The sequence below is a fragment of the Symphalangus syndactylus genome, chromosome 10 (genome assembly GCF_028878055.3).
Source record: "Symphalangus syndactylus isolate Jambi chromosome 10, NHGRI_mSymSyn1-v2.1_pri, whole genome shotgun sequence".
NCBI classification, from domain to species: Eukaryota; Metazoa; Chordata; class Mammalia; order Primates; family Hylobatidae; genus Symphalangus; species Symphalangus syndactylus.
Genome location: NC_072432.2, coordinates 109,018,603 through 109,037,431, shown reverse-complemented (window position 1 = coordinate 109,037,431; position 18,829 = coordinate 109,018,603). Strand labels below are relative to the sequence as shown.

At 37.0% G+C, this 18,829-nt stretch overlaps 1 protein-coding gene across 12 annotated transcripts in view; it reads left to right on the top strand.

Annotated features, from left to right (window-relative positions):
* Window positions 1-18,829, top strand: part of ANKRD28 (ankyrin repeat domain 28) — a 205,222-nt gene that overhangs the window by 91,271 nt on the left and 95,122 nt on the right. For all 12 annotated transcript variants that reach the window (XR_008660509.2, XR_010113920.1, XM_055295488.2 and 9 more), the window contains one exon: window positions 12,465-12,543. Coding sequence is in view for 10 of the 12 variants with exons in the window: in XM_055295488.2 (XP_055151463.1) it covers window positions 12,465-12,543 (79 nt within the window). In the remaining 2 variants the exon portion in view is untranslated. The remainder of the gene's footprint in view (window positions 1-12,464; window positions 12,544-18,829) is intronic.

Sequence of the window (18,829 nt, the reverse complement as noted above, 5' to 3'; positions counted from 1 at the left end):
TAGAGTACACCCAGCTGGTGTCCTCCGGGGAGGAAACAACCTCCACACATCAAGTATCAGTTTTGTATTGAGTGGTGTGTGAGTAGGAGGGGAAAAACTGATTTCTCCTCCTACATAGTTGTATGTTGTTATTTTAGCTTGCTTTTTTATGACAGTTTCAGGCACATTTTATATGTTAATTAGGCATGCGTATAGCCAGCCTCTTTTATGAAGTACCTGTTAAATCTCCTGGACCGGGCACGGTGGCTCACGCCTGTAATCCTACCACTTTGGGAGGCCAAGGTGGGTGGATCATTTGAGGTCAGGAGTTCAAGACCAGCCTGGCCAACATGGTGAAACTCCATCTCTACTAAAGATACAAAAGTTAGCCAGGCATGGTGGTAGGCACCTGTAGTCCCAGCTACTCGGGAGGCTGAGGCAGGAGAATTGCTTGAATCCTGGAGGCAGAGGTTGCAATGAGCCAAGATTGTGCCGCTGCACTCCAGCCTGGGCGACAGAGTGAGACTCTGTCTGAAAAATAAATACATACATACATACATACATAAATCTCCTGCCTATTTTTCTTTTGAGTTGTCTCTTATTAATTTGCAGCGGGTCTTTTTATATTCTGGATATGAGCCCTTTTTGACTTGTGTGTGTTGCAGGTATCTTCTCCCATTCCAACTTGTCTTTTCAAAATTCTTTATGGTATAATTAAACATGAGGTCTTAATTTTCTATGCCTTGTTTTTCAGTTTTTTTAAAATAGTTAATGATTTTGATACCTTGTTTCAGAAGTCTTTCCCTAACTTGAGTTGTAAAGATAATATTTCATATTCATATATGAGTGCTTTTAACATTTTGCTGTTTACATTTAGTTTTATAATATATTTGCAGTTAAATTATACATATAATGTGAGGTAGTGGTTTGGATTTGGTTTTTGTTTTCATTCTTTTCCAAATAGGTACCACATTGTCCCAGCATAATTTAAATGCCCATATTTTGTTGGGTGGTTTTCTTATTTTTGAGTTTTAAGAGTTCTTTATATATTCCGAATTCAAGTTCTCTGTCAGATCTGTGATTTGCAAGTATTTTTTCCCAATGCATGCTTTGTCTTTTTATCCTCTTAACTGTGTCTTTCTCAGTACAAAAGTCTCATTTTGATGAAGTTTAATTCATTAACTTCATGGATTTTGTTTTTGGTATTGCATCTAAGAGTTCTTTACACAACCCACAATTTTCTCCTAAGTTTAATAATTTTAGATTTGGGAAACAGGTCTATGATTCCTTTTAAGTTAATATTCGTATTAGGTGTTAGGTATAGATGGAGGTTAATTTTGTGGCATGTGGTTATCCAGGACTATTTGTTGAAAAGATTATTTCTACATTGACATGCCTTTGTACTTTAGTCAAAAATCAATCATATTTTTATGGCTTTATTTCTAGACTCTACTCTGGTCATGTCTGCCTTTTTTCTCATACCACCCTCCCTTGATTACTTCACTTTTATAGTAATTATTGCAGTCAAACAGTATGAGGCCCCCAACTTTGTTCTATTCCTCCTAAATGGTTTCTGCCTTTTTAATTTGTCTTTCCATGTGAATTTTAGCTTTTTAATATCTACAAGAAATCCTGTGAGGATTTTTATTGTGATTGCATTGAATCTATAGATCAAATTGAGGAAAACTGGCATTTTAGCAGTAGTGAGTCTTCCAGTTCATGAACATGGCATCTGTCATCATTTACTTAGGTGTTCTTTGATTTTTTTCTTGGGTGTTTCATAGTTTTCAGCATACAAATCTTGAAATTTTTTATTTCTTTTTTGACATGGAGTCTTACTCTGTTGCCCAGGCAGGAGTGCAATCTTGGCTCACTGCAACCTCCATCTCCTGGGTTCAAGCAATTCTCCTGCCTCAGCCTCTCGAGTAACTGGGATTACAGGCACACACCACCACACCCAGCTAATTTTTGTATTTTTAGTAGAGGCAGAGTTTCGCCATGTTGGCCAGGCTGGTCTTGAATTCTTGACCTCAGGTGATCTGCCCACCTTAGCCTCCCATAGTACTGGGTTTACAGGAGTGAGCCACTGCATCTGGCCCAAATCTTGCAAATTTTTATTAGATTTATACTTAAGCATTTATTTTCCTTCTTTCTCTTTTTACTATTTTGATGCTATTCTAAATGATACCTTTTTTAGTATAACTTTCACTTATTAATTGCTAGTAAGAAATATAGTTGGTTTTGTATATTGACCTTGCATTCAACAACTTTTCTAAACTTAGTCTAGGATTTTTTTTTTTTTAGATTCCTTGGGATTTTCTTTATAAATAATATGCCATCTATGACTAGAGATACTTTTCTTTCTTCCCTCTCAATTGATAAGATTTTTTGCTTTTCCTTATTTTACTGACAAGTTCTTGGGTAGGAGCGGTGAGTAGACATTTTTGCCTCATTCCTATCTCAGAAAAAAAGCATTCACTCTTTCACCATTAAATTACCTGTCAGGTGTACATTTTTGTTGTACCCTTTATCAGGTTAAGAAAGTTCCCCTCTAAGTTTGCTGAGAGTTTTAAAAATTATGAGCTAGCTGGGCGTGGTGGTGTGTGCCTGTAATCCCAGCTACTCAGGAGGCTGAGGCAGGAGAATCGCTTGAACCCGGGAGGCGGAGGTTGCAGTGAACCGAGGTCGCGCCACTGCACACTAGCCTGGGCAACAGAGGGAGACTCTGCCTCAAAAAAAAAATAAATACATAAATAATTTTTTAAAAATCATGAGTACATGTTGGATTTTGTTAAATGCGATGATTGTATGACCTTTCTTTTTATTAGTCTGCTAATATGTTGAATTACACCAGTTGATTTTAGTTGAATGATACTTGTGATCCCAGAATAAACCCCAGTTGGTCGTGATGTAGTACCCTTTTCATATATTGCTGAATTCAATTTGCTGATATTTAGTTGAAGATATTTATGTCTCTGTTGATGGGGGATATTCATCTCTGGTTTTTTTTTTTTTTTGTAATCGTCTGGTTTTGGTATCGGGATAATAATGTTGGCTTCATCTTTTTATGTTTTGGGGATTTTATTGATAATCCCCTCTTAGTTATGATACAGACTTTTTTTTCCTTTGATCATTCTGACTAGAAGATTACTAATTATATTGATCTTTTCAAAGAATCAGCTTTTGAGTTCACTGATAATCTTTTTGTTTTGTTTTCATCTTTATCATTTTCATCCTTTTTTTGCTGGTTATTTTGCCTTTTTTCTAGTTTAAGTGAAAGCTTAAATTATTGATTTAAGACCTTCTTTTCTGATACAAACATTTAATACATAAATTGCTCTCTATTGCTTTAACTTTATCCCCCAAATTTTAATGTGTTGTATTCATTTTCTTTCCATTCAAAATACTTTTCTAATGTTCTTGGAGACTTCCTCTTTACATGGGTTATTTAGAAGTAGTTTTCTACATTTATTCTACTTTACTACTGAAATATTCTTTGAATCCCAAATACTTGGCAATTTTCAAATTGTCAGGTTATCTTTCTGTTATTTATTTCCAATTTAATTTTGTTATGGCCAAAGAACATACTTTGTATGATTTTGATTTATTTTAATGTGTTAAGGTTTGGTTTTGGCTCAGAATATGGTTTATCTTAATGTTTCAAGTGCTTTTGAAAATAAATGATATCGTTTGGATGTTTGTCCCCTCCAAATCTCATTTTGAAATGTGATCTTCAATCTTGGAGGTGGAGCCTAATGGGAAGTGTTTGGGTCGTGGGGGCAGATCCTTTATAAATGGATTGGTGCCTTCCCAGCAGTAAATGTGAGTGAGTTCTAGCTCTCCTACTTCATGCAACAGCTGGTTGTTTAAAGAGCTTGGCACCCCCTCTTCTATCTCTTGATCCCTCTCTTCACCTTGTGACACCCCTGCTCTCGTTTCACCTTCTGCCACCATTGTAAGCTTCCTGAGGCCCTCACCAGAAGCAGATGCTGGTGCCATGCCTTTTTCTTTTTTTTTTTTTTTTTTTTTTTTTTTTTGAGACAGAGTTTCGCTCTGTCACCCAGGCAGCAGTGCAGTGGCGGGATCTCGGCTCACTGCAACCTCCACCTCCCGGGTTCAAGCAATTCTGCTGCCTCAGCCTCCCAAGTAGCTGGGAGCTGGGATTACAGATGTCCGCCACCACGCCTGGCTAATTTTTGTATTTTTAGTAGAGATGGTGTTTCACCATGTTGGCTGGGCTGGTCTCCAACTCCTGTCCTCAGGTGATCCACCCGCCTGGGCTTCCCAAAGTGCTGGGATTACAGGCACGAGCCATTGCGCCCTGCCTGGTGCCATGCTTCTTATACAGCCTGTACAACCATAAGCCAAATAAACCTCTTTTCTTTATAAATAACCCACCCTCAGATATTCCTTTGTAGCAGTGCAAAACAGACTGATACAGTGTTCATCCTTTTGTTGCATGCTATAAATTGTATAATAATTTTACAGAGTAAATAAGATGTGTTAAGTGCTTTATGCAATGGCTTGCACTAATAAAAATCTTCAGATTTGCTCTCCTTTTCTAAGACGCTCTCCCCATTCTACATAGTTACTACAGGAACTGCCATGTTAATCTTCCCCTACTTTCAGTTAATACAGAAGTAAGCATTAAATTTATGAGCAAATTTGGTGAGCACCAAATTAAGCCAATCAGATATTCTTCTGGGAGATTGAATTAAGAGACTTGCCCTTGGGCTGCTGAAGTTCAAAGAGTAAATGTCAGGAGTTGGGATGCCTTATTCCCTACCATGAAAAAAAGTGTTCTGTGAAGACAGAAAAAACAGCTCGTGTGCAAAGAAGAAGCAGAGACAAAAGTGTTTCAAGTGTTTGATTTCAATTGTTCTTATGACCTAGCCACATGCCTGCCTTTCCTCAATTTTGGTTGTTCAGTGCTCAATTCCATTAGATGCTTCAGTGTCCTTCCTTTAAATCGATTTTGCCTAAACTGGTTTAAGTTAGATTTCTGTACCCAGTAATGCTATCTAATATATATATGTATTCAATACGTAGTAATTATTAAGGATGATAATAGAAACGTGGACTATTTATAATTTTTCTTTAAAGTTACATTGCTCTGATAAATGCTAATGATATTTCATATTATAATCTGAAACTTTAAGGTTCCAAAGAGGTTTTCAAAGTATTCCTTGGAGGAAAAGGATCATAGCATACATCTTGGAACTGGTTTTAACAGTTATTTTACAGTTGTCTGTCAGAGGTAGTTCTAAAATGTGCTTCATTCTCATACCCAAAATCAATATGGAAGTCTTCTACACCCTATAACACATTAGCATATCATTGAATCATGGCAAGTGTTCTCCACTAACATAATTTGTTAAATCCTTTCTAGTGCCTATAAGGTACATAACGTTAAGCCAGGTATTATGTGGACATAGACAGTTAGTTTTCTCTAGATACTTTTTACCAAATTATGAAGCCATGACATAAACCCAAAACTGAGTATTAACAAGAATGCCACTTCATATGGTACATATAATGATGTTGTAATCGGAGTATAGGATAGAGAAATCTCAGTGGACTGACATAGTCCTGAAGACTTTGTGAAGGAAATAGAAACTGAACTGGACCTTGAAGAGTAGAGGGAATTTGGGTAGTGGAAAGACATTCTGGCCAGAGGGAATATGTGTAAAGATGAAAATGTGCCATGTATTCTGTGTCTGTTATGGTTCCAGCTATACATTAGTAGTTTTTGAATATCAGGTTAAGGAGGCAGAATGGAGGTGATTGGTGATGGTGACAACAGCCAGTAAAGGTGATTGAGCAGAGTTGCAAAAGAGATAATGAAAGTGAAATTGCTTCCAAGTGTTATCTGCTGGCAGGTAAGCCAGTTGGATCTCTAATGTGGTCTGAGAATGAGATAAGATCCTAGAAGGGTGGTAGTAAATTTAAAAATGAAGTTAACTAAAAACACAACGTGAATATTCTCTCAAATAGCTGTAAGAGTACTAAGCATCACTTCTGTACACAGAGTAAGCCAGAATTACCTTGCTTGAAGCAGCTGTAGATATTCACCAATACCTTACAGAGCTATATCCTTAAGACTGAGGTTCACCATGAGGCTTCCCTGAGTGCAGGTCTCGAGGACAGCAGGATAATCAAAACTTATTTTATAAAGGCGAAAGAGAAGAGTGGATCTGATGAGTCCTAGCCAGGTCCACCTGAGTTCTGGGTACCATAACCTGAACATTGATGATATGTAAATATTTAGCAGGGAAGTCTTAGTCTCCTACTCCTATTTAGCAATAGAAGTAGAAGAAAAAAGCATCATGATAGGGGCAAGAAAGAGAGCGACTATTAGGTGTAAATGAGAAAAACAGAGAAAGGAAAGAAAAATACAAAGAAAACTGTGCTACTGTTGACAAGAAAAAGTGAAGTCAGACTACAGAATGTTTTGAGGGAGAATGATTAGTTTTAAGTGGACTGTGATTAAGCTGATAGAGGAATATTATAAATACAGGCAGCATAATACATTAACAGCATGCACCTCGGAGTCCAGCTATCTGTGCTTGAGTCTGATTGTGCCACTTTCTATGATTTTGAATAAGTTTCTTAAACTTTTCTGTTTTGATTTCCTTATCTATAAAATAAGGAGATACAGTTGCATACTTAACCCTATGCGGTAAGTGTTTAAAGCAGTCCTAGCAGAAAGTAAGCACTAGGTAAGTGTTTTGTTTGCCATTACTACTAGTCTTCCTAAGGAGTTATAGCTAGTGTACATGAACATTTTCAAGACCTGGACAAGGGCAGAATTACAGACCTATATCATTGCTATAAAGGTTGCGGTTGAATCCAGCCGAAGTGGATGAATTCTGAGTCACTTTTAAGTATTTTGCCTTGAACAAATATTTGTCTTTCAGTTGTCATTTCTTTCTTTTCACTTCCCTGTTATCCTACTTTATATGTTTCCTCTTAGAGCTCGATCTTGAAATCCGCATTAAGGTAAAACTTCCACTGAAAATGTGCAAATGCAGTCTTAGTTCCAGATTTGATTTAAGGCACCTCATAGATCTAACCCTTTGCCTATCCTGAGCTTGGCATCCCACCATAGATTCATTTCTCACAGCCTTATTTATTCCTAAGTTATCTAAGCTTCCCTAGTGTTTTTTTTTTTTTTTTTTTTTTTAGCTTGCTTCTAGGGTTCATTGTAACATAACCTGTAAACTAAAGAATAATTCAGGGTGCTTCGAATACTTTTTAAAAACTTATTTTGAGGAAATTATAGACACACCAGAAATTGCAGATGGTACAGCACAACCCCATGTTTCTATCATGAGATTCCTTCAGTGGTGATAACTTTTAGTGCGTCATCAAAACCAGGAAATTGATATTGGCACAATACAACTAACTAGACTACAGACCTTAATTTGATTTCAGCAGTTGTTGCAAGTGCTCATCTGGGGGAGAGGGGTTGTGTGTGGTGTGTGGTGTGTGGTAATTGTGGTGATGGCTTTGTGCATGAATCTGTGGCATTTTGGCACGTGTGTAACCACTAGCACATTCACGATACAGAACCATTCCATCACCACAAAGAAATTCTCTCATGTTTCGACTACTTGTGTAGCACTTCAATAATGCACTGGCTCAGCTCATGCCTATGACCCAACCCCAGAGTAATTAACAATCATTGGTCTCATTTAGACCAGAACTTCTAATATATTTCATCTTCTGTCTCTCAAGATAATTGCTATAAGAGCTAAAACTATTTTTTGTTTTTATTTAGGGAGAGTAAGCAATCACTTTTTGTAGTCCTAATTGTATGCATAAAATATCTTTCATAGCACTTATGTAAGAACTGTAAGAAAAATGTATCTTCTTAAAGGTATATGATTGACATTCTACTATAAAGACACATGCACACATATGTTTATTGCAGCACTATTTACAATAGCAAAGACTTGGAAACAATGACAGACTGGATAAAGAAAATGTGGCGCATATACACCATGGAATACTATGCAGCCATAAAAAAGAATGAGTTCATGTCCTTTGCAGGGACATGGATGAAGTTGGAAGCCATCATTCTCAGCGAACTAACACAGGAACAGAAAACCAAACACTATATGTTCTCACTCGTAAGTGGGAGTTGAACAGTGAGAACACGTGGACACAGGGAGGGGAACATCACACACCAGAGCCTGTAAGGGGGTTGGGGAGCAAGGGGAGAGAGAGCATTAGGACAAATACTTAGTGCATGCAGGGCTTAAAACCTAGATGATGGGTTGATAGGTATAGCAAACCATCATGGCACATGTATACCTATGTAACAAACCTGCACGTTCTGCACATGCATCCCAGAACTTAAAATTTTTTTAAAAAGTATATAAAATACATAATTGAATGAGTTTGAAAACGTCAGTCTGGTGTGTATTTAATAATTCTATTTGGGGTTATTTTGGAACAATACATTGAGACGTAATGGCTTCTAAACTAAACTGACTTAAGAAAAAATTTTAATGGGCACCTAGTACTTATAAAATGCCTGGTTATGGGAAATTATTTTTAGAATTTTTATTATGATGCTTCTCATTTGATTGAATAAGTTATTTTTAATTTTTTCTTTTTTGTTTTTCCTTTGTAAAACATGTACCTGTGGAAGACTATAAATAATGAAAAATAACTCTCTTACACACTCAGACCCTAGTCAACAAACTTACTTCCTCAGGGGTAATCACTGTATTCATTTTTTGAGTATTCTTCCAGAGATATTTCATACATATTCAAGCCTAAGTATATGTAGAAGCTTTTAACTACAGTGGTTCTGAGCCTGCATTTTTCATTTAATGCTGTGCTTTAGAGATTGTTCCATTGATAAGGAACATTGAGGTCTTCTTCTTATTTTACATTGAAAGCATAGTATTTCATTGTGTGGATGTACAACTAGAAGACCTCTCATCTGATATATGGTAGTTGGGAATTGTAAAATGTGATCTCTGAGCATTTCAGTGTGACTGTATTTTCCAGCCTTTATTTTTTTAAAGTTAGACCAAGGCTTTTTCAGTGGATGTGGAGTCCACTGACAGGTGTTCAGTGTTCTCTTCCTTGCTCAGACCATACTCAGTGCATTATCTATAACTTCCATTTTGAGTTTCTGTAGCTGATGTGAGAAATTAGACCCTTAAGAAATAATCTTAGGGCAAAACCCCTAAGGTTTTTACTGTTCAGTGTTTGCCTTAGTGTTTCCAATTGTCTCAGCCATACCCAATTCAATGGCACTTTCCTTTTTTCAGTAGTTTGCTTTTATTGATTCTTCAGTTGTAGCAAACACAGCTTGCCCTTGATAAACATACCCCATCATGGGAGCAAAGCTGTGTGGGCTCGTTAGTGGTAAACTACTAGTCAGAATATTTAATGTGCCAAAGTCATCTATTAATTTTACTCAGGAAGCCGAGGATATTGGTTAATCATGTTAGTCAGTTAAATAAAGATTAAGAGTTTTTTGTGTTTCATAATTTTAGGTAACCATTTAGTGGGCATTTAAGTTGTTACTAGCATTTTGCCTCCTACAGTGATTCAGTAAATATACTTAATCATTTTATCTGGACACATGTAGGCTTTTTTTAAAAAGCCTTAAAATGGGATTACTGTGTCTAAGGGGATCATCACTTTTTAATTTTAATACATTTTGCTGAAAAAAATCTTAAATATTTTATTACCTAATTTTCAATGTTTAACTGTAGTAAAATATGATATATAAATTCTTTCTTTCAAAATTAGCCAGTTTTATTTCTCCCTTTTCTTCAAATTGATTTCTAGAGAGGAAAAACTGTGTTCATACGAATCATAAAATACATTAATGGGATTCGAGAGGCATTGAGTCATAGAATTCCAGACGTCTCTCACACACAGATGACTCACTTTCTGTGTTGTTGTGCTATGTGTGTGGTTTATCTGGTGCAATAGATGTTTCTCAATTTGACTAAATCTGATCATATTTAAACACTCTAGGACGTTTGCTGTGTTAATGAGTAACACTGAAAAGCCTAGGCAAAGTATCCTTTCTTAAAAAAAATAACTAAATTAGGACACATCTTTGCATGTATTCTGTTACTTTAGTGGTTCTGCGTTAGCTCTTTCAACAATTGTTTGTTGAATAATTTCTGTGTAGAGCATTCTGTTTCCTGGGGTGGTATATATTGGAATAAAAAACAATGTCTTGTGCTAATTGTGGTGAGAGAAAGAACCCTTCGCTTACTGAACAATTTAACATTATTGGCACTATATCAACCTCCCTTTACTGGAACACCTGTTACTATTTTAAGGACAAAAGCAGTATTAAAATTATAGGAAGAAATGTTTGAAGAGACCAGTGATAATTATATGTTACACACATTCGCGCCCCCTGCCCCACCGCCACCCCCCACCAGAGAAGATCTTGCTCTGTTGCCCAGGCTGGAGTGCAATGGCATGGTCATAGCTCACAGCAGCCTCAAGCTCCTGGACTCAAGCCATCCTCCTACCTCAGCCTGCTGAGTACCTAGGACTACAGGTGCATGCCACCAGCCCAGCTAATTTATTTACATACTATTTTTTTGTAGAGATGAAGTCTCACTATATTGCCCAGGCTGATGTAGAACTCGTGGCCTCAAGTGATCCTCCCACCACAGCCTCCCAAATGTTAAGATACGTCCGTATATTAACATCACATACTACAGCTAAGCCTTTTTTGGATTGCCTGTAGATATTGAATCTTTCTTTTGCCTAGCAAGCAGGTTTTTACTTTAATTCTCAATGGCCCAACAATTTTTTCTTAAAGTAATTAAGGGATTCCTAAACAAGAAAATTATTACAAAATGAAGTATAATTTTTCATTTGTTTAAATTTTGAAAACTGTGTCAGTATTCTAATATGGTAAGAGGCCCCCCAAATATAATACCTACTTTAAATAGGTTTATTTATCTTACTAGCATGAAAGTCAGTGGTCCAAGCTGGTAAGGCAGCTCTTTTCTGTAGGATTATTTATTCCAGATCTTGTTGCTTGACAGCATGCTAGTATATTGGCCTACATTTCCATGGTCAAAGGGGCTCAGTTTCACATGTGCCTTCCAGCCTGTGGGAAGCGGGAAACAATTAGCCCTGTTCTAGAGTAGGGTTTTTTTGTTGTTTTTTTTTTTTTTTTTTGGTGAAAGAATCTCTCTCTGTCGCCCAGGCCGGAGTGCAGTGGCGTGATCTTGGCTCACTGCAAGCTCTGCCCCCCAGGTTGATGCCATTCTCCTGCCTCAGCCTCCCAAGTAGCTGGGACTACAGGGGCCCGCCACCACGCCCGGCTATTTTTTTTTTTATTTTTTTTAGTTGAGACTAGGTTTCACCGTGTTAGCCAGAATGGTCTCGATCTCCTGACCTCGTGATCCACCCGCCGCCTCGGCCTCCCAAAGTGCTGGGATTACAGGTGTGAGCCACTGCGCTTAGCCTAGAGTAGTTGTCTGTTAAGTTGAAGATGACCTGGAAGTTGTGCCCATTATTAATTTCCACTCACATACCACTGGTCCACACCAAGCAACAACTTCAAGGGAGGCTAGGAATGTATTCTCTCGCTGGGTGGCTAAGTGACCGGCTAAAATTTTATTCCTGTGGACAAAAGGAAGAACATAGTGGAAAACAACTAACAATCTGTCACAAAAGCCTTTATAAAAAATGAAGGATGTAAGTTTCAATGTGAGTATTACTGAATAGTTTTTTTCAAATGCAGCCAAGTCAGTAATACTCTGTTGTAACTTTAGATAGGGTATCTGTGAATTAAAAATCTCTGAATGTGACATTACTATAAAATCTTGCATCTTGAACTGGAGAGCACTGTTGACAGTTCTAAACTGTAAAACTGCGGAAATATACTGACGAAAAGATTAGTATGAAGTAAAATTTTCCTTTATATATCAGCAGCACAAGCATCTTTATTCAAAGAAAGTCTTGCTATTTCTTTGTCATTTTAGTTTTTTTTTTTTTTATTCTTTGCTGGACTTTATACCACTATTTTAAGGTCAAGTATTTTTTTAGGCTTTTGCCTTAGCAAGGAAATACCCTGTATTTTTGTTTTGTTGTTTTTTTTGTTTTTTTTGTTTTTAATAGAGACAGGGTCCTGCTCTGTTACCCAGGGTGGAGTGCAGTGGTGCGGTCATGGCTCACTGCAGCCTCATTCACTTGCAGGCTCAAGTGATTCTCCTAGCTGGAACTATATGTGCATGCTACCATGCCTGGCTAATTGTTAAAAAAAATTTTGTAGAGACAGGGTCTTGCTATGTTGCCCAGGCTTGTCACATCCTTTTTTTTATATTGGGACTTGCAGACTAGGCTAGAGTTATAGAAGTAATAAGTTGATAGTTAATAATGGTTTGGTGGGGTTGGGGGGGGTTGTTGTTGTGGTTATTTAAACTATTATTAAAATTAACCTTATTTTAAAACTTATTTCCCACCTTTCCTTATTATCACAGGACAATGAAAAGCGAACCCCATTGCACGCTGCAGCTTATCTTGGAGATGCAGAAATCATTGAACTTCTTATTTTATCTGGTATGGTAACCTCTGAGTAATAAGAACACATTATGTATATTTTTGTTATTCTTAATGTTTCTCATTCATAATTGACTATTTACTGCATGACCTGTTGTTCATATTTGTTTTATCAGCTGAAACTTACTTTTATATTCATTCTGTAAATACTGATCACATATCTTTTTCTGGGTGCTTAGAGTACATTAAAGAACAAAACAAAGATTGCTGCCCTCTTGTAGCTTATACTCTGATAAGGAAAAACAAGCAGTAAATACAAGTGAATTTTATAGTATATTAAATGATGATGAGTGCTTTGAAAAAATGAAAAGGTAGATCAGGATAATTGGGGTGGGATAAGTATTATATATAGCGGTTTTTTTTTCGTTGGTTTTTTTTTTTGTTTTTTTTTTTTTTTGGTTTTTTGGTTTTGTTTTTTGAGATGGAGTCTCGTTCTGTTGCCAGGGTGTAGTGGCATGATCTCAGCTCACTGCAACCTCCAACTCCCTGGTTCAAGTGATTATCCTGCCTCATCCTCCCAAGTAGCTGGGATTACAGGCACATGCCTCCATACCCAGCTAATTTTTGTATTTTTAGTAGAGATGGGGTTTCACCGTGTTGGCCAGGATGGTCTCGATCTCCTGACCTTGTGATCTGCCTGCCTCGGCCTCCCAAAGTGCTGGGATTACAGGAGTGAGCCACCATGCCCGGCCTATATAGGGTATTATATGGAACAGTTATAGTAGGCCTCATTGAGCACAGAATTATAGGAGATGGTTGCAGTTCTGCTAGGTGGAGGTAATGGTGGTTTATACCAAATACAACAGTGGAGACAGTAAGAAATAGTCTGATAGTAGATATATTTTGAAGGCAATGCCAGCAAGATTTCTGTGTTTAAATAGGTGTTATCTAACCCTACTTGAGGACCTGTAAAATGCTTTTAGTCAATTATACTCCTTTGTTATTTTTTCTAAACTATTTAAGTCTTTATAATATGAAGTAATACTAGAACTGTCTATGACAGAATAGCTCCTATTGTGGTCAGACTACCTGCAGTCCCAAAAAAGGCAAGCAGACAGACAGAGTTTAGAAATACTTTTGTTATAGCCAGATGATTGTAATGATATTTATTGGGAAAGGATTTATGTCATTGATTTGAGCTTGTATTGCCAAATTGCATACATACATGCATAATGAAATTGGATTAGTAGTAGTATTCCTTTGATAGTTTGTGGAAAGGAGGGCTCAGAGGGAAAAATTTTGTGTGAAGATTTCGTTAAATAATAGCCCAAACAGAGTTTTGCCATTACAAATTCATAAAAATTTAAGAATCAATTTGATTTTTAAAAAATACCTTATTTCCATAACAGATTGCATGATCATATAAAATTAAGTATGGTTAAACATGGACCTGGCTAATATTTTGTTAGTTTCTTTATGAATAATTTCACCGCTGATGTACTTCCCTGAAGATGCCTGTTCCTTATTAATTTTCAGCTAAAATTTACTCAAGATAAGAACTGAGGAGGTTGACAAAAATTATCTTTTAATAATATAAATTAATGGGACACAAGTTTATGGAATTTGCTACACAAACATCGTCCAAGAAACAGTTTAGGACTTTAGATAAGAAGTCTACTGCTGCATTTTTTATTTTAACACAGAATTCTGATTATTTTTGTTTTGTCATAAAGATTATTTTATATGATTCCACGTGGAGGGTTTTTTGTTTGTTTGTTTTTTCATTTTTTATTTTTACACCCAGGAGAAACTTTTCAAATGCTCAAAGTTGACTTAATCCCTTCCTTTTAAAAGTGAATATTTGCAACAAGGATTTTTAGTTACTTGTAGAAGGTTGACTTCCTGGTTTCTGTAAGTATGATAGTCAAATGAGTCTTATCATGAGCACGATAGTATCTAGATGTCAGCTTTGAAATAAGCATTTGAGAGAATGCTTAGTTTCTTCTGAATAATCCAAGTACAAGTCATGTGTAAAATTAACCATGATACTTGTATAAAAAGCTATTTGAATTTAGCTTTAAAAAATACTTTTTTTATTTTTCTTTGAGACAGAGTCTCGCTCTGTCACCCGGGCTGGAGTGCAGTGGCATGATCTCAGCTCAGTGCAACTTCCTGGGTTCAAGCGATTCTCCTGCCTCAGCCTCCTGAGTAGCTGGGACTACAGGTGTGTGGCACCAGGCCTGGCTAATTTTTGTATTTTAGTAAGAGATGGGATTTCACCATGTTGGCCAGGCTGGTCTTGAACTCCTGGTCTCAGGTGATTTGCCTGCCTCAGCCTCCCAAAGTGCTGAGATTACAAGTGCTGAGATTACAAGTGTGAGTCACTGCACCCAGCCAAAAAATAATTTTAATGTTTTATCAGTTTAAAGAGGTAATATAGCTCATGTAGCTATTTTTCAAAGGAAAAATACAATTTTAGATGAATTTAGTTGTTCTCAGTTCTCCATAAAAAAAAATTAAGTTTTTACATTGTCATTAGAGCTGTACATTATCTCCCCACCCCAGATTTCTTCTGACTTGAATTTCTGCTACTCTTTTTGTTTGCTCTGCTCTAACCCCACTGGCTGCCTTCTACCTTTGGTTCTTTGCGCTGCTATTTCCTTAGCCTTAAACCTTCCTCAGCCACTTACACCGTGAACCTTTTTATGTCCTTGCTCAGATGTCGCATCGTCAACAAGGTCTTCCTTGGTCACTACCACTACCATCTAATCCCCCTCGCCTATGTTATCTTTTCTCCTAGTGTTTATTGTTATCTGATATCCTTCTTAAATTACTTGTTTACTGTCATTTTATCTCCTACAGAATGTAAACTCCAAGAAGGCAGGCAGTTAGTCTACTTTGCCTTACTAGCATATTTATTTAAAGTGCCTGGGATGGTGATTATAGCAATATAAGTTTAGACTGTGTCTCCTTTTCAGAAATTTGTTTACATTTTGGTCTGTTTCTCAGGTCTTTAATGGAAATGAGAATGGGAGAGGTGGGGATGGGTAGAAATTAAGGGTTGAAGGGTATCAGGTAAGTGGAAAGGGAAAGAAAGCGAATGATTTGTCTGTGAGTGCAACTCAGGGTCTTAGAGTTTTTTCTCTTTAGACTTACAGTTAGGCTCTAATTTAGGAAAAATAAAACAAAAACTTACTCGGGTTTGGAGTAAAATTAGCTGGAGTAAAATCCAAGGCTAGATTTCTATTGAACTAGAACCTCAGCTTTCTATTTATAAACAAAAAATAAATAAATAAATAAACCAGGCTTTGTGTTGCCATGAGAGACACTACAGATAGTGTGAATGGCACAAGCTCTTTTGCCAGACAGATCTGGATACAGTCCTGGCCTTACCTCTTACCACCTCCATGATCTTTTGAAGTTTATTTGCTCTCTGAGCCTCAACTTCCTCATCTAAAAAAATGGGAATAATATAAATTTTTTAGGCTTAAAGAAGCAAATGAGATTATGTCATTAAGATACCTAGAAAAGTCCCTGGTATATAGTATTCAAAATTATGACTATTTTTTTTTAAGCAGCATTTCTTTTTTTTCCTTCACTTTTTTGGTTCTGCCAAGTAAATAAATTCCTTGATATCAGGAATTATCTTCTCTGTGACTTTTAGATATGCTTTCTTAAAAATTCTCACCTCCTCAGTTTTGAAGTCCAGTTATTACATTCTGAAATGTAATAGAAGGAAGATGGAAAAAGATGTAAAAAGATGTAAAAGAGGAAGGAATGACTTACCTACTGGGGGAAAATGAAAAATAATTTATTTCCACAATCTAGAAAGACAAAGGTTGAAAAAAAATAGACTCTATATACTCTGGAGAAGTGTATTTATATGTTTTAAATTCTACAATCAAGAAACAGCCTTTAAAGCTTTATATGATATAAGTTTCTTCCTGAACAGGGTAGGTATTTGCTCCCCTGAGCAAATAGTAAGGGCGCCTGTAATTTATGGATAACAGAGCTCTAACAAAAAGATAGGTAGTAATCAGGCTGTGTATTTAACTTATAAAAGTTGACACTATAGAGGATAACTCCCATAGCCTTTTATAAAAATATCCTTTCACATAAATGAGGAAGGAACCAGGAGAGTTTTTTTTTTTTTGAGTCGGAGTCTCGCTCTGTCACCCAGGCTGGAGTGCAGTGGCGCAATCTTGGCTCACTGCAAGCTCCGCCTCCCGGGTTCACGCCATTCTCCTGCCTTAGCCTCTCCGAGTAGCTGGGACTACAGGCACCCGCCACCACGCCCGGCTAATTTTTTGTATTTTTAGTAGAGACGGGGTTTCACCGTGGTCTCGATCTCTTGACCTCGTGATCCGCCCGCCTCGGCCTCCCAAAGTGCTGGGATTACAAGCGTGAGCCACCGCGCCCGGCCATTTTTTTTTTTTTAAAGACCTAGTCTTGCTCTGTTACCCAGGCTGGAGGGCAGCGGCACCATCTTGGTTCACTGCAACCTCCACCTACCAGGTTCAAATGATTGTCCTGCCTCAGCCTCCCGAGTAGCTGGGGTTACAGGCATGCATCACCAGGCCCAACTAATTTTTGTGTTTTTAGTAGAGATGGGGTTTCACCATGCTGGCTGGTCTTGAACTCACCTCAGGTGATCCACCTACCACGGCCTCCCAAAGTGCTGGGATTACAGGTGTGAGCCACTGTGCCCGGCCCGGGAGAGATTTTGAAATCTGAACCAGAAACCTGATCAGGAAGGAATTTTGATTGGTGGATATTTCTTCAGTTCATTCATGTTATATCCATTTTAAATTCCTATTAACTCTTTAAATTAAAAGTTGATTAGGACAGTTTTGCAGAAGAGATACTGCACATTTTAGAAGTCAAGTATAAGCTAACCAATGAATTATTAGTTTTGTATTGGAAATAGATTTCCAGAATAGCAGGGTAGTAAAAGACTAATCGTATCCAAATTTTAGTTCAGAATAAATATCAGAAGAATAGTCTTCAGACAATATATAGTATATAGACTTATAAGGTTCTGTATAGATGCTTCAGGAGTTCTGCTTAAATTTGGTTCGAATGCCATGGTTGCTGAGGCCCAAGTTAAACTGACTGATTTCCATAACCCTAATTTTAAATTCTGGATCCATCAAAACAGGCTTTTAATGAATTATGGTAAGTTGAGTTATAAATTAGAATTGAAACTAGATATTTGATCTGATCAATTCTCTAGGTAAAGATGAGGAAAAAATACATGAAGAGAAATATAGGCAACAAAATTAAGCTAATTTGTTTATAGTTAGTAATGAAAATTTAGTGTAGGTGTTTACACTTCATGTTAATTACCAACACCACATTGTAATAGCAGGTAGGTATAATCTTAAGTAAATTAAGCAATATGAAATAATGCTTACTTGTATAAAAGTCGTGTAAGATTGCATTATATAAAAGTCATATGCTTTCATAAGAACATAAAACAGTCAGTTACTGTGATTTTATATTTTAAAAACTACTTCAATATCCATAGCAAGAGTTCTATATTCTCTAAATATATTTCTCTAACATAAAAAAATACAAAGATTGAGATTATTTTAGAGTCATTTCCTTCTGTGTTCATAGTTCAGGTTTTTATTATGTCTGACTTGTGATTAAAAATTAGGAAATAAGGATATTTATATTTTCTCCAATTTGTTTCACTCTTTTTTTTATATAATATAGTTTTTATTGTATAAAAATACAATATGCAATGTAAATAAGTATATGTAATATTATATATAACAATGTAATTCAGTATTTAGCACAGCACTAGCCAGATAATAAATGCCCAATAAGTATACGGAAGAAATACAGACGACAACTACCAGTGCAATTCTTTTTTTTTTGAGATGGAGTCTTGCTCTGTCACCCAGGCTAGAGTGCAGTGGCGCAATCTCGGCTCACTGCAACCTCCACCTCCCAGGTTCAAGCAATTCTCCTGCCTCAGCCTCCCGAGTAGCCGGGATGACAGGCACATGCCATCACGCCTGGCTAATCTTTGCATTCTTAGTAGAGACGGGGTTCTGCCATGTTGGCCAGGCTGGTCTCAAACTCCCGACCTCCAGTGATCCACCCACCTTAACCTCCCAAAGTGCTGGGATTATAGGTGTGAGCCACCATGCCCGGCCTACCAATGCAATTCTTAAAAACTGCTGAGTATGTTTTACTGATCTAAGGACACTTTGTTAGGCTAGGTCAAGGATTTATAATTTGAGGTTTATGGTGCCTTAGAGAAACTTACTTAAATTTTATGCGAAATGGTATATTTATGGGCATTTCTCTAGGGAGAAGGCGCAGAGTTTTCACCAGA